Consider the following 15,270-nt stretch of genomic DNA (forward strand, 5'->3'; position numbering starts at 1 on the left):
TGGAGTGTCATTTTACATATACCCATGCTGGGTGAGAGAAATATCTTGGCAAAAGACAACTTTTCCCATTTTTTTATACAAAGTTGGCATTTGACCAAGATATTTTTCTCACCCAGCATGGGTATATGTAAAATGACACCCCAAAACACATTGCCCAACTTCTCCTGAGTACGGCGATACCAGATGTGTCACACTTTTTTGCTGCCAAGGTGGGCAAAGGGGCACATATTCCAAAGTGCACCTTTCAGATTTTGCAGGGCATTTTTTACACATTTTGATTGCAAAGTTCTTCTCACACATTTGGGCCCCTAAATTGCCAGGGCAGTATAACTACGCCACAAGTGACCCCATTTTGGAAAGAAGACACCCCTAGGTATTCCGTGAGGGGCATGGAGAGTTCCTAGAATTTTTTATTTTTTGTCGCAAGTTAGTGGAATATGAGACTTTGTAAGGAAAAAAGAAAAAAAAAGAAAAATCATCATTTTCCGCTAACTTGTGACAAAAAAATAAAAAATTCTAGGAACTCGCCGTGCCCCTCACGGAATACCTTGGGGTGTCTTCTTTCCAAAATGGGGTCACTTGTGGCGTAGTTATACTGCCCTGGCAATTTAGGGGCCCAAATGTGTAAGAAGTACCTTGCAATCAAAATGTGTAAAAAATGGCCTGCGAAATCCGAAAGGTGCACTTTGGAATATGTGCCCCTTTGCCCACCTTGGCAGCAAAAAAGTGTCACACATGTGGTATCGCCGTACTCAGGAGAAGTTGGGCAATGTGTTTTGGGGGGTCATTTTACATATACCCATGCTGGGTGAGAGAAATATCTTGGCAAAAGACAACTTTTCCCATTTTTTTATACAAAGTTGGCATTTGACCAAGATATTTTTCTCACCCAGCATGGGTATATGTAAAATGACACCCCAAAACACATTCCCCAACTTCTCCTGAGTATGGCGATACCAGATGTGTGACACTTTTTTGCAGCCTAGATGCGCAAAGGGGCCCAAATTCCTTTTAGGAGGGCATTTTTAGACATTTGGATCCCAGACTTCTTCTCACACTTTCGGGCCCCTAAAAAGCCAGGGCAGTATAAATACCCCACATGTGACCCCACTTTGGAAAGAAGACACCCCAAGGTATTCAATGAGGGGCATGGCGAGTTCCTAGAATTTTTTTTTTTTTGCATAAGTTAGCGGATATTGATTTTTTTTTGTTTTTTTCTCACAAAGTCTCACTTTCCGCTAACTTAGGACAAAAATTTCAATCTTTCATGGACTCAATATGCCCCTCACGGAATACCTTGGGGTGTCTTCTTTCCGAAATGGGGTCACATGTGGGGTATTTATACTGCCCTGGCTTTTTAGGGGCCCTAAAGCGTGAGAAGTCTGGAATATAAATGTCTAAAAATGTTTACGCATTTGGATTCCTTGAGGGGTATGGTGCGTCCATGTGAGATTTTATTTTTTGACACAAGTTAGTGGAATATGAGACTTTGTAAGAAAAAACAAAAACAAACAAAAAATTTCCGCTAACTTGTGCCAAAAAAAATGTCTGAATGGAGCCTTACCAGGGGGGGGGGGTGATCAATGACAGGGGGGTGATCAATGACAGGGGGGTGATCACCCATATAGACTCCCTGATCACCCCCCTGTCATTGATCACCCCCCTGTAAGGCTCCATTCAGACGTCCGTATAATTTTTACGGATCCATGGATCGGATCCGCAAAACACATGCGGACGTCTGAATGGAGCCTTACAGGGGGGTTATCAATGACAGGGGGTGATCAGGGTGATCACCCCCCTGTCACTGATCACCCCCCCAGTAAGGCTCCATTCAGACATCCGCATGATTTTTTACGGATCCATGGATACATGGATCGGATCCACAAAACACATGCGGACGTCTGAATGGAGCCTTACAGGGGGGTTATCAATGACAGGGGGTGATCAGGGTGATCACCCCCCTGTCACTGATCACCCCCCCTGTAAGGCTCCATTCAGACATCCGCATGATTTTTTACGGATCCATGGATACATGGATCGGATCCACAAAACACATGCGGACGTCTGAATGGAGCCTTACAGGGGGGTTATCAATGACAGGGGGTGATCAGGGTGATCAGGGTGATCACCCCCCTGTCACTGATCACCCCCCCTGTAAGGCTCCATTCAGACATCCGCATGATTTTTTACGGATCCATGGATACATGGATCGGATCCACAAAACACATGCGGACGTCTGAATGGAGCCTTACAGGGGGGTTATCAATGACAGGGGGGTGATCAGGGAGTGTATATGGGTGATCACCCGCCTGTCATTGATCACCCCCTGTAAGGCTCCATTCAGACGTCCGCATGTGTTTTGCGGATCCGATCCATGTATCCATGGATCCGTAAAAATCATGCGGACGTCTGAATGGAGCCTTACAGGGGGGTGATCAATGACAGGGGGGTGATCAATGACAGGGGGTGATCAGGGAGTGTATATGGGTGATCACCCGCCTGTCATTGATCACCCCCCTGTAAGGCTCCATTCAGACGTCCATATGCTTTTTGCGGATCCGATCCATGTATCCGTGGATCCGTAAAAATCATACGGACGTCTGAACAGAGCCTGACAGGGGGGTGATCAATGACAGGGCGGTGATCAATGACAGGGGGGTGATCAGGGAGTTTATATGGGGTGATCATGGGTGATCAGGGGTTTATAAGGGGTTAATAAGTGACGGGGGGGGTGTAGTGTAGTGTAGTGTTTGGTGCGACTTTACTGACCTACCTGTGTCCTCTGGTGGTCGATCCTAACAAAAGGGACCACCAGAGGACCAGGTAGGAGGTATATTAGACGCTGTTATGAAAACAGCGTCTAATATACCTGTTAGGGGTTAAAAAATTCGGATCTCCAGCCTGCCAGCGAGCGATCGCCGCTGGCAGGCTGGAGATCCACTCGCTTACCTTCCGTTCCTGTGAGCGCGCGCGCCTGTGTGCGCGCGTTCACAGGAAATCTCGGCTCTCGCGGGAGGACGCGTATATGCGTCCACCCAGAAGAGCAGGACCGCCGGCAGGACGCAATCCTGCGTACGGCGGTCCTGAGGTGGTTAAAGGGGTTGTCCAAGTTAAAGAAAAAATGTAAATGGTCTAAAATATAAAAAAAATGGTCACTGTAAATGGTCTAAAATATAAAAAAATGAATTGATACTCATCCCTTTTGTTGCCTGCTTTTCCAGAGATGCTCTCTAGTCAGTCCAGTCCATGAGTTTTTATTAAACTTTGAGAACCCCTTTAATAATGGCAGACATACCATATGTGCAACCTGTACAGTTGCTCAGGGGCCCAGGAGAAAAGGGAGCATGTCAGTGTAGGACTGAAGTCCCTAGGGCCCACCAGAGGAAAGGATCCTGAGGGCCCACCCTCAGTGTGTGTTAGGTGTCTATTATTGTAGGAGCTTGGGCCCACCGGAGATGGGCTAGTCTGACACTTGAGCACACTATCACCTTGAAAGTAGCTTCCTGCAGTGCATTAGATTTCATGTAAGGGATTGAGTTAATGAATTTCATGGCTCATGAACACTTGTGGATTGTTAGATATCGGCAGATGCTCTTAGTTGAGCAATTGAGAGCTAGGAGCCCATATAATGTTCTTGCACAGGGACCCTCTCCTGTCTGCGTCCACCCCTGAACTGCATTATCCTATACAGATCCTAAGTTACAGCTTTAGGGTGCATTCACCATATAAATGGATCCGTATCCGTTCCGCAATTTTGTGGACAAGAATAGGCATTCTCTATATAGCGCCGCCAATTTGCGGACCGCAAAACACTTACGGTCGTGTGAATGCACCCTTATTATAAGTCCAGAGCTGCATTAACAATTATGGAGACATCCGTTCTGAAGTCTCCCGGCATCCCTTTCTACTTCAGTGTGTGCACAGATCTTGTTCTGGTAGTTTGCATTTAGTGAGGTGCAGTCTGACATAGGAAGTTTGTCCACTGTTAACATTGCTTACCAGCAAAACCTTGGGGCACATTTATTAAGACCGGTGTTTTAGATGTCAGTCTTAATAATAAAGCCCTAAGGCAGAGGATCCGCAAAAGTTATGATAAGGGCAGGCCTCTCTATAACTTCCGCGCATTCAGCGTCAGTTCTAAATGTAAGACAGCTTCTGAGCTGTCTTACATTAAGACCATTTTCTACACCTAAAACAGGCGTAGAAGAGGGTAAATGAGACAGGCCTGCCGGCTTGTTACCTTCCCCACCCACGCTACGCCACGTCTACACCACGTCCACTATTTTAGATCCAGTGGGGGCAGGGCGAAGTCAAAGATAGTTTGAACGGTAAGTTGCGCCGCCATCTGCACCTGAAATACGCCTAATTTAGGTGTATTTCAGCATAGTAAATTACCCCTATTGTCTTTGTTTGTAGTGCAGAACCATGAAACAGAGACATAGCAAGATAGGTTTGTGTAGTTACTGCAAACTGTTATTAATTATAGTGAACCTGTCATGACAAAATGCAGTATGATCTTGCATATCGGCAGCGGTCAATGGGGCCCTTAAAGGACTTATAGAAAATTGATTTCTAGTAAAGCTTTAAAGCTTTAGAAATCTGTCTTCTCCCTAATGGCAACTGCAAGCTACTAGAATATTTGGTTATTTGAGGCCATGCTTTATAGAGGAGAAACTGTATTTTCCTTTGTGGAACCTTTAAATTACTGTGTAATTTCTATAAATTTTTACATAGAAAATATTGTAACCTGATATTTGGCATTGTTTTTTTTTCCATATATTTATAATTTTCACATTTCTTACTGAAACGTGTTAATTGTTCAAGATCATGTGGATACCTACAAAGTGTAGGGTTTTTTGCCTTTATTGTATGCAGCAGAATATATATTTTGTAATACATAATAAGAGCATTGTCATTTTTTGCAGTAGTAACTTCCCCCCTCACTGCCCTCACGTAGTAATTTTCTTCCACACTGCCCCCATATAGTAATTTCCCCACACATAGTAATTACTCCCCCACAGTAGAAATATGCTCCACAGTAGTAATTTCCCCCCATACTGTCCTCTAGTGCCCTCCTTACGGCCAGTAATGTCCCCCCCAGTGCACTCCCTTACGGCCAGTAATGTCCCCCAGTGCCCCCTTAAGGCAAGTAATGTCCCCCCAGTGCCCCCCTTATGGCCAGTAATGTCCCCAAGTGCCCGCCTTATGGGCAGTAATGTTCCCCAGTGCCACCTTATGGCCAGTAATGTCTCCCAGTGCACCCCTTATGGCTAGTAATGTCCCCCCAGTGCCCCCCTTATGGCCAGTAATGCCCCACAGTGACCCCCCCTTATGGCCAGTAATGTCCCCTCAGTGCTCTTCTTATGGCCAGTAATGTCCCCCACTGCCCCCCTTACGGCCTGTATTGTCCCCCCAGTGCCCCCCTTAAGGCCAGTAATGTCCCCAGTGCCCCCTTAAGGCCAGTAATATCCCCCAGTGCCCCCCTTATGGCCAGTAATGTCCCCCCGTGCCCTCCTTATGGCCAGTCATGTCCCCCCCAGTGCCCCCCTTATGGCCAGTGTTGGCACTTAAAAAAAACTAAAAACTAAAATATGTCCTTTCACTGGCGCTCACTAGCTGCTGGTACGTCCCAGGATGGTGTGACGCAGACACGCACACTTCACTGCTGTGTGTCCCAACACAGGCGGGCGTAATTTCATTACCAAATAGACCTCAGGCCTGTAGCGTAGGTGATCGGCGGCGGGGCAAAGAATTATTGGCTTCCATGCCCCGCCGGAATATTCAGCTACAGCACGGCAGCCCTGTCGCAAATGGCGACAAGGCGAAAAAGTCTTGTCGCCATTTTGGTCGCCATCTGGAGCGCTGGGTCTTCCATTGCTCAATCCATTTTAAGTGGGGAGCCCCCTTTATGTTATGGTCACTCTTGACAGTGACGATCAAAGGGTTAAACTATCATTTGACAGGCGAGCACACTCTTCACTACCGCGTGGGACACCAAAGCAGGACTTCTACAGCAGTTTAAAAACACTGGATTAATTTAATTTCTGTTACTGTTTTTTAACAAAAACTTGATATTTTAATAGATTACTACATATGTAAAAAAAATTGCACACTTTTCACATTTTCAGACCCCTCTTATTTTAACAGGGTGTGCAGGTTAATGCAGCTCAATTTACTGTTGGAGGCCAAGAAAAGGCAACCCTAGATAAAGTGCTGTATGCAGATCCTAGTCAGTTTCTGTAGGAGGGACTTTACTCAGTCACTTCCTGGAGACTAATTATCTACAGTTTTATGATTTCTCTTGTCAGTTGACTCCCATTCATTTCCATTGCCATAAATCACATGCATATTGGTGATTCATATACATTCACCTAAAGAATTATTAGGAACACCTGTTCTATTTCTCATTAATGCGATTATCTAGTCAACCAATCACATGGCAGTTGCTTCAATGCATGTAGGGTTGTGATCCTGGTCAAAGACAATCTCCTGAACTTCAAACTGAATGTCAGAATGGGAAAGAAAGGTGGGCTACAACAGCAGAAGACCCCACCGGGTACCACTCATCTCCACTACAAATAGGAAAAAGAGGCTACAATTTGCACGAGCTCACCAAAATTGGACTGTTGAAGACTGGAAAAATGTTGCCTGGTCTGATGAGTCTCGATTTCTGTTGAGACATTCAAATGGTAGAGTCCGAATTTGGCGTAAACAGAATGAGAACATGTATCCATCATGCCTTGTTACCACTGCGCAGGCTGGTGGTGTAATGGTGAGGGGGATGTTTTCTGGGCACACTTTAGGCCCCTTAGTGTCAATTGGCCATCGTTAAAATGCCACGGGCTACCTGAGCATTGTTTCTGACCATGTCCATCCCTTCATGACCACCATGTACCCATCCTCTGATGGCTACTTCCAGCAGGATAATGCACCATGTCACAAAGCTCGAATCATTTCAAATTGGTTTCTTGAACATGACAATGAGTTCACTGTACTAAAATGTCCCCCACAGTCACCAGATCTCAACCCAATAGAGCATCTTTGGGATGTGGTGGAACGGGAGCTTCGTGCCCTGGATGTGCATCCCTCAAATCTCCATCAACTGCAAGATGCTATCCTATCAATATGGGCCAACATTTCTAAAGAATGCTATCAGCACCTTGTTGAATCAATGCCACGTAGAATAATTCTTTAGGTGAGTGTATATATAAAGACATCACAAGAAGGAAGTCAGTATAAAGAAGAAATAAATAGCTACAGCATTAAAAAAAAAAAATTAACACATAAATTATGATCTAACCACTGAATTATTAAAAACGAATGGGACTAAAAAATATGAGACATTCCCTATCAGGTCAAAATAATTAAGGAGTTAAAGTACGAGTTAGGTGTGATTGGCATAATATCATACAGTCATAAGCTTGTAGTAATGGAACATTATGGAGGTTGGCCTGCAAAAAAACGGCGGATAGTTGATAAATGTATGATCGTGGGGGGGGGAGGGGCTGGAGGCTGGCAAATCGCAGCGGGGCCTGGTGCAGTCACTGTATTGCACCAGGCCCCGCGCACACCAGTCTCTTTGTATGTAAAGCGGGAGGCGCGTGACTGACTGAGCCCCTACATAAGACAGTCGCCCAAAAAAATAAAATAAACTATGGCTTTCAGAATATGGAGACACTAAAAAATATTTACCATAGTTGGTATTGTCGCATCTGTAACAACCTGCTCTATAAAAATAGCACATGATCTAACCTGTCAGATGAATGTAAATAACAAAAAATAACTACAGTGCCAAAACAGCAATTTTTTTGTTACCTTGCCAAGTGTAATATAGAGCAACCAAAAATCATCTGTACCCTAAAATAGTACCAACAGAACTGCAACCTTATCCCATAGTTTCCAAAATGGGGTCACTTTTTTGGAGTTTCTACTCTAGGGGTGCATCAGGGGATCTTCAAATGTGACATGGCAAGTTAAAATTATCCTAGTGAAATCTGCCCTCCAAAAACCATATGGTGTTCCTTTCCTTTTGCGCCCTGCCGTGTGCCCGTACAGCAGTTTACGGCCACATATGGGGTGTTTCTGTAAGCTACAGAATCAGGGCAATAAATATTGAGTTTAGTTTGGCTGGTAATCCTTGATTTGTTAGCGGAAAAAATTTATTGAAATGAAAAATCTGCCAAAAAAGTGAAATTCTGAAATTTCATCTCCATTTTCCATTAATTCTCATGGAACACCTAAAGGGTTAACAACATTTGTAAAAATCCGTTTTTAATACCTTGAGGGGTGTAGTTTCTAAAATGGGGTCATTTTTGGGTGGTTTCTATTATGTAAGCCTCACAAAGTAGCTTCAGACCTGAACTGGTCCTTAAAAAGTGGGTTTTGGAAAAATTTTAAGATTTGCTTCTAAACTTCTAAGCCTTGTAACGTCCCCAAAAAATAAAATGGCATTCCGAAAATGATCCAAACATGAAGTAAACATATGGGGAATGTAAATGAATAACTAATTTTGATGGTATTACTATGTATTAAAGAAGTAGAGAAATTGAAACTTGGAAATTTGCAAATTTTTCAAAATTTTTCAAAATTTTGTATTTTTTTTATAAATAAAAATGAATTTTTTTTTACTCCATTTTACCAGTGTCATGAAGTTCAATATGTGACAAAAAAACTTTCTCAGAATGGTCTAGATAAGTAAAAGCGTTTTAAAGTTATTCACACATAAAGGGACACTAGTCAGATTTGCAAAAAATGGCCTGGTCCTCAAGGTGAAATTGACCCCAGTCCTTAGGGGGTTGAGTTTTTTAGTGTTTTTACACACATTTATATATATATATATATATATATATATATATAAAAAAAATTTTTATTATTTACTTTTTTTTAAAGTGAATTAACCCCTTTCTCCCACAGTCAAGGCAAAAAGAGGTTAATTCCCAGCCTGCAGGCTCACATTTCATTTTAAAGCCAGCAGGTCGCGCTCTTACATAAGATAAAGCGCTCCCTGCCTGCTTTCAACTTCCGCAATGTAATACACGCTTGTAGCAGAGTGCTACAAGCGTATATTACTGCCTGACCGCAACTGCAGGTGGCGGCACAGCTCCCTGTGACTGCAGCTGTCTAAAAACTGTGCGATCACAGCAATCTGCGGTGGCACGGGCCGCTGGCAGATCGCGATGTAGCCCGATGCTTTTATACGTCGGGTTACAGATAAGAGCCTTCCAACTCCTCGGCGTAGAAAGTCATGTATCGGTAGGCAAATGGTTAAAGTGTACATCCAGTTATAAACAAGCTTTCAGGACCGAATAATACAGGCTAATATAAGAAATGTTGTAATATATCTTATTAAGCAAATACTAGATTACTCATCTTACTACATATTGTACGATCAAAAGTGCTTACTGTAGCAGAGCTAAAAACTTAAGTTTCTTTGTCTCCCATCCAGGAGCCTCCTCCTCCCCCCTCCATTGACATCAATGTTAAAAGCAAGCAACAGCAAAGCTGCCTGATAAAAGCTGATGGAAGCATTTTTCTTTAACAAGATATATTACAAAGTTTCTTATAGTCACCTATGATATTAATTTATTAAGTTGCTTTATAACTGAAGGTATGAATTAAGTCAATGGCAGGAATGTAAAATGTACAAAATATAAAGAAAGAACTGACATTTGTCATCTTTTTGCATCAGCTCTTAAAAACAACTTGCTTAGCTCAAAAAAACGAATACTGTCACAAAAGCTGTATGTGTGAATCCAGATAAACAGCTGCAATATCCAAGTAACCATTTTCATAACCATGCTTCCTGTAATGATACATCTTTTCTATTTCTAAAGCACACACAAGCTTGGCAGTCTGCATTCTTCCTAGATGAGTAGGCATTTTAGACTTTATGACCTTTTACCATACAAAAGATAAGAAGAGGTCAGCATGTGTGGACCAGTAGATAAATATCAGGACAGTTTACTTTTTAGTTTCTGGTTTTTATGACATAGAATACTGTTTAAAATACTTCCAGCTGTGGAAATGAATGGTTTCCTGTGGGATTTTAAGAAACAAACATTTTTTAAGATTTTTTTTAACTCCTGCTAAAATCCCCCAGGTGACTTTCATTGAAATAGCATCTTATATATAGTGTGGGAAATAAATTATAGGCAAAGGGTTACTGACGTAACTTGGTGAAGTGACTTTTTAAATATTTGATAGATACATAGACTTATGATATATTACATTATCTAACTTTTTTTCTTTTAGGTATCAGATACACACAGGACTTCAACATTCCATAATAAGACCATCACAGCCAAACTGTTTGCCACTGGACAATCTGACATTACCACAGAAACTAAAGAGCATCGGTTATACAACACACATGGTTGGAAAATGGCACCTGGGGTTTTATCGAAAGGAATGCATGCCAACACACAGAGGCTTTGATTCTTTCTTTGGATCGCTATTGGGAAGTGGTGATTACTATAACCATTATAAATGTGACAGTCCAGGAACATGTGGATATGACTTGTATGAAAATGATAATGCAGCATGGGAACATGACCGTGGTATTTATTCTACAGAGATGTACACTCAGAGAGTACAAAACATTTTGGCCAGCCACAATCCCAAGAAGCCTATATTTCTTTATATTGCTTACCAGGCTGTACACTCTCCTTTACAAGCACCAGGAAATTATTTAGAAAATTATAAGTCAATTACAAATGTCAACAGGCGAAGATATGCCGCCATGCTGTCATGTTTAGATGAAGCCGTTAACAACATTACCATGGCATTACAAAAATATGGTTTCTATGACAATAGCATCATTATTTATTCTTCAGACAATGGTGGCCAACCAATGGCAGGAGGCAACAACTGGCCTCTCCGTGGAAGCAAAGGTACATATTGGGAAGGTGGTATACGTGCTGTTGGGTTTGTCCATAGCCCATTTTTAAAAGTCAAAGGCCACATCTGTAAAGAATTAATCCACATAACAGACTGGTTTCCAACGCTAGTTACTTTGGCTGGTGGGGAAATAGATGAGGATATGAAACTAGATGGCTATGACATATGGGAGGCAATTAGTGAAGGAAAACGTTCTCCAAGAATGGACATCTTACATAATATAGATCCTATGTATACCAAGGCAAGAAATGGCTCTTGGGCTGGTGGTTTTGGCATCTGGAATACAGCTATTCAATCTGCTATTAGAGTAAACCAGTGGAAATTGCTAACCGGAAACCCTGGTTATGGAGATTGGGTACCTCCTCAAAGTTTCAGCAACATGGGACTTAATCGTTGGCACAATGAACGGGTGTCTCTCTCAAATGGAAAATCTCTGTGGCTTTTTAACATAACAGCGGACCCATATGAGAGGATTGATTTGTCTGAAAGGTACCCAGATGTTGTAAAGCAACTGCTTAGAAGACTTGCACAGTTCAACAAATCTGCAGTCCCAGTGAGATATCCTCCAAAGGATCCAAGAAGCAATCCTAAACTAAATGGAGGAGTATGGGGTCCTTGGTACAAGGAAAATGAGAAACAGAAAAAGTCTGGCAAGAAATCTAAGAAAAAGAAGGACAAGAAGAATGCCAGCCACCGGAAACAACAGTATTCTGGTTGTCATCCATCCCTGTCAAATTCATAAAACCGAAAGCTATTACAAGACAATTCATGGTTTAATAGATCAGAAAGCAACTGTTGTGTTATGGACTAAATACACAGGCAGTGCAGTATTATATTATGTACTATATGCAGTGTGGTATGTTCTATTCCATTGTTGCACTATGTGCAATACGCTATTATGATCTTTACAAGATTATGGTCTTTTTGCTGTTTAGACAATTTACATTAAAGGGGTGGTGTCACTTAAGAAAATAGCATTTATCATGTAGAGAAAGTGAATACAAGGCACTTACTAATGTATTGTGATTGTCCATATTGCTTCCTTTCTTGGCTGGATTCATTTTTCCATCACATTATACACTACTCGCTTCCATGGTTATGACCCCCCTGTAGTCCAGCAGCGGTGGCGGTGATTGCACACTATAGGAAAAAGAACTAGCCTATGTGCGCTCCATGGTCCCGGCCACCAGAGAGGCCGGCATTTTTTCATATAGTGTGCAAGCACCACCACCACTGATGGATTGCAGGGTGGTCGTAACGATGGAAACGAGCCGTGTATAATGTGATGGGAAAATGAATCCAGCCAGCAAAGCAGGCAATATGGACAATCACAATACATTAGTAACTGCCTTGTATTAGCTTTCTCTACATGATAAATGGAACTTGCTGAAGTGACACAATCCCTTTAAGAGTTGGTCTGTGAAAAACTTTTTTTTTTCATTCAAGAATCTCCAAAAATGGACCAAACTTAAAGGTTTGAGGAGGAACGAGGAGAGAGAAACGCTCACATATTGCACTCTCTCCCCGCTGCAGAGGACGGAATGAAGACCGGAGAGATATTCTAGCATTTCTCTATCCTCGTCCTAGCCATCTCAGCACACAGATCTCCACCGATCAAAACTCAGCAACCCTTTAAGCCCTCTGAAAATAGATCCTAATCCCAGAGAGCCCTAGGATAAATCTGAAATGTGGAGCCATGTTATAACACTAATATATTTTAAAATTCTTCCTACCAAGTCTGAAAATATGATGCAAATGATTATGATACCTATACCTATGGCCTAAGATGTCCATATTGTTTCCTCTAAATAATAATCTTACCGAAATGTCTTAACCATTTCCTTTTGCATTTCATAACAGAATAGAAACCACAGAATTCTAATCTTTGCATAATTTATTTGTATAATAAAAATAGCGTTGTAAAACCTCCTGCACATCTTAAATTCTGTGCAAAATAGGGTTTACCACCAATAAGCTTAATGTTTGTCATCATACCATCTTTGATAGATCTAAGAGGCACCAGAATATTTCAAAGGTTTTTCTGAAGTTCAATTAAAACTCTCCTAGCAACAGAATATGTTCTGAAATAACAAAAGTTCTACTCACCATTTTCTCTCCTGCCATTCCCTGTGCCATGATCCGGTCCTCTCTGCCAGTGTCTGTTTTACTTGGTGCAGAGGTGCCTGCCCTTATACACCATGACACCTCTGCAGCCAGTCACTGGCCTCAGCAGTCATACTGTTTTCTGCTGAAGCCAATGATTTGCTGCACAGTGACAGGGTGTGTACATCAATTCTGCAAAACCAGAGAAAGCGGCAGGGAGCAAAATAACAAGTTTGACTTCCATTTCCTACAAGTAATGTTCCAAAACATTACCTGCTGGTGAAATACTTTTAATTAAACTTGATAACCCCTTTAATGTGTCCTTACCAGATCATCTATGTTACGCTATCTGAGGACAGAGAAGGATAAAGGGAGGAATGCTGAACTCAGTGACATACGGCAAAATGTAAATCCGTTTATTTGTGTGAAAGCTGTGAGTTCTGCTCCCCAACCCCACAGGGTGATTGACAGCTATACATGTATACAAGCTCATACAGATCACTGTGTGGCAGGGGGTGGCTGGTTTCACAGGCTTACTTTGTGAGTACTGTCAATTTTTAACCAATTCAAATGAGGGCCATTTACCCTCCTTCCTGATGCGGTGCATATTTCATCCCTGCCTTCTGTGTGGGAGGCCCTGATATATAGTCAGTGGGTGGACTGGAAGCAGTTAAACAGCTTTTTACAAGAAAATGTAATGATTTGAATCATAGTACAGTACAAGTCAGCATCTTACCCTCTACCGTCAGATAAGGTGTCATAGAGAACTTGACAGAATGGCTTTGAAGGGGTTGTCCAATGACAACTTATCTCATATCCACAGGGCAAGGAATAAGTTTCTGATTGGCGGAAGTTTAACCATAGGGCCCCCCGCCAATCACTGGAATGGAGCAGCAGACATGCCTATGTAGTCGACTCTTTGTTCAACGCTATAGAGCTGCCGGAGTACAAGTGCTTGGCTGTCTCTGGCAGCCCCAAAGAGTTCAATAGAACAGCATGGGCCGCCATTTAGTGATTAGCGGGGGTCACAACCCCCACCTATCAGGCACTTAATCCCTATCCTGGGATGGGATAAGTTGTTGTCATTGGACAGACCCTTTAATAAAGCCCAAAAGTAATGCAAAAAAAATCTAAATAATTTTGTAGTATCTGATAAATAATGAAATGTTACTTTTCTTCCAGGTTCCTTCTCAACTGGTTTGAAAAAAACACAACCAAGAAAAAGTAGTGGGTGTATTATTAGAGGCAGGACTTTTTGTGTTAATATACAGTTCTGTTAGTAATGGTGAAAATTATACTGTTACCGTAGTATAAGGTGTGGAGTTCTGATTTCTAAACAGTTAAAAAAACTAACAAAGGAATATTTTGGATATAACAAGGTATCCCGATCCACAGGATAGGGGATAACTATTAGATTGTTGGGGTTCCTACCTCTGAGACCCCCACTGATCATGAGAATGGGGCCACTTACCCTGTGGAGCCCCCCTGAAATGGTCGGATGGGAGTAGCTGGTCAGAAAGCACGCCGCTGCTCCATTAATTCTTATAGGAGTGCTGGAGATTGCCAATTACAGCACTCAGCTATTTCCGGCGCTCCGATATAAATGAATGTTCCGGCGCTCCCATAGAAATGAATGTATCTGTGGCGCCCATTTTCAATCAGTTGCTCTGTCCTTTTCAGGGGCACTCCACACAGTATGGGCTCTCCGTTCTTGTAATCGATGGGAGTACCACAGGTAGAATATCCACCAAACTGATAGTTATCCACTATCTTGTGGATGGGAATAACTTGTTAAAACCTGGAATACCCCTTTATGTTACAACATTAAAGATATACCATACAGATAGTGAATGGAATTATTCTTTAAAGGACTTCTGTCACCCCCCAAAACTTTTTCATTTTTCATTTTTGGGCATATTAAAATCCATATTGGACGACTATTCCCTAGGGCTCTTAACTTGTTCTGTGGCTTGGTTTCACAAAAAATCGAGCTTTTAAAATATGCAAATGACTTCACTACCAGCAAGTAGGGCATCTACTTGCTGGTAGCCGCGGCATCCTCCACCTCTAAACCCGAAAGAGAAGACGTCATCGGCGCAGGCGCTCTGAGGAAGTGCTGAGGAAGTGAGCGTCCTTCTCTCAGAGCGCCTGCGCCGAATGAAGACACGCAAGTTGCAGGCGCGGGATTTGAATTGCAGACAGGGCCAGCCGGAGGAGAAGAGTGCTCGCTGGCCCTGTCAATCAACAGGAGGAGGGGGCGTTTTTTTTTAA

General features: G+C 42.4%; 1 protein-coding gene across 1 annotated transcript in view; it reads left to right on the forward strand.

Annotated features, from left to right (window-relative positions):
- Positions 1–11,843, forward strand: part of ARSJ (arylsulfatase family member J) — a 90,357-nt gene extending 78,514 nt beyond the window's left edge. Inside the window, exon 2 of the mRNA XM_044305847.1 lies at positions 10,252–11,843. Within this exon, the coding sequence (XP_044161782.1) occupies positions 10,252–11,638 (1,387 nt within the window). The 3' untranslated portion in view covers positions 11,639–11,843. The remainder of the gene's footprint in view (positions 1–10,251) is intronic.
- The last annotated feature ends 3,427 nt before the right edge of the window (positions 11,844–15,270 follow it).

The sequence above is a fragment of the Bufo gargarizans genome, chromosome 1 (genome assembly GCF_014858855.1).
Source record: "Bufo gargarizans isolate SCDJY-AF-19 chromosome 1, ASM1485885v1, whole genome shotgun sequence".
Taxonomy (NCBI): Eukaryota; Metazoa; Chordata; class Amphibia; order Anura; family Bufonidae; genus Bufo; species Bufo gargarizans.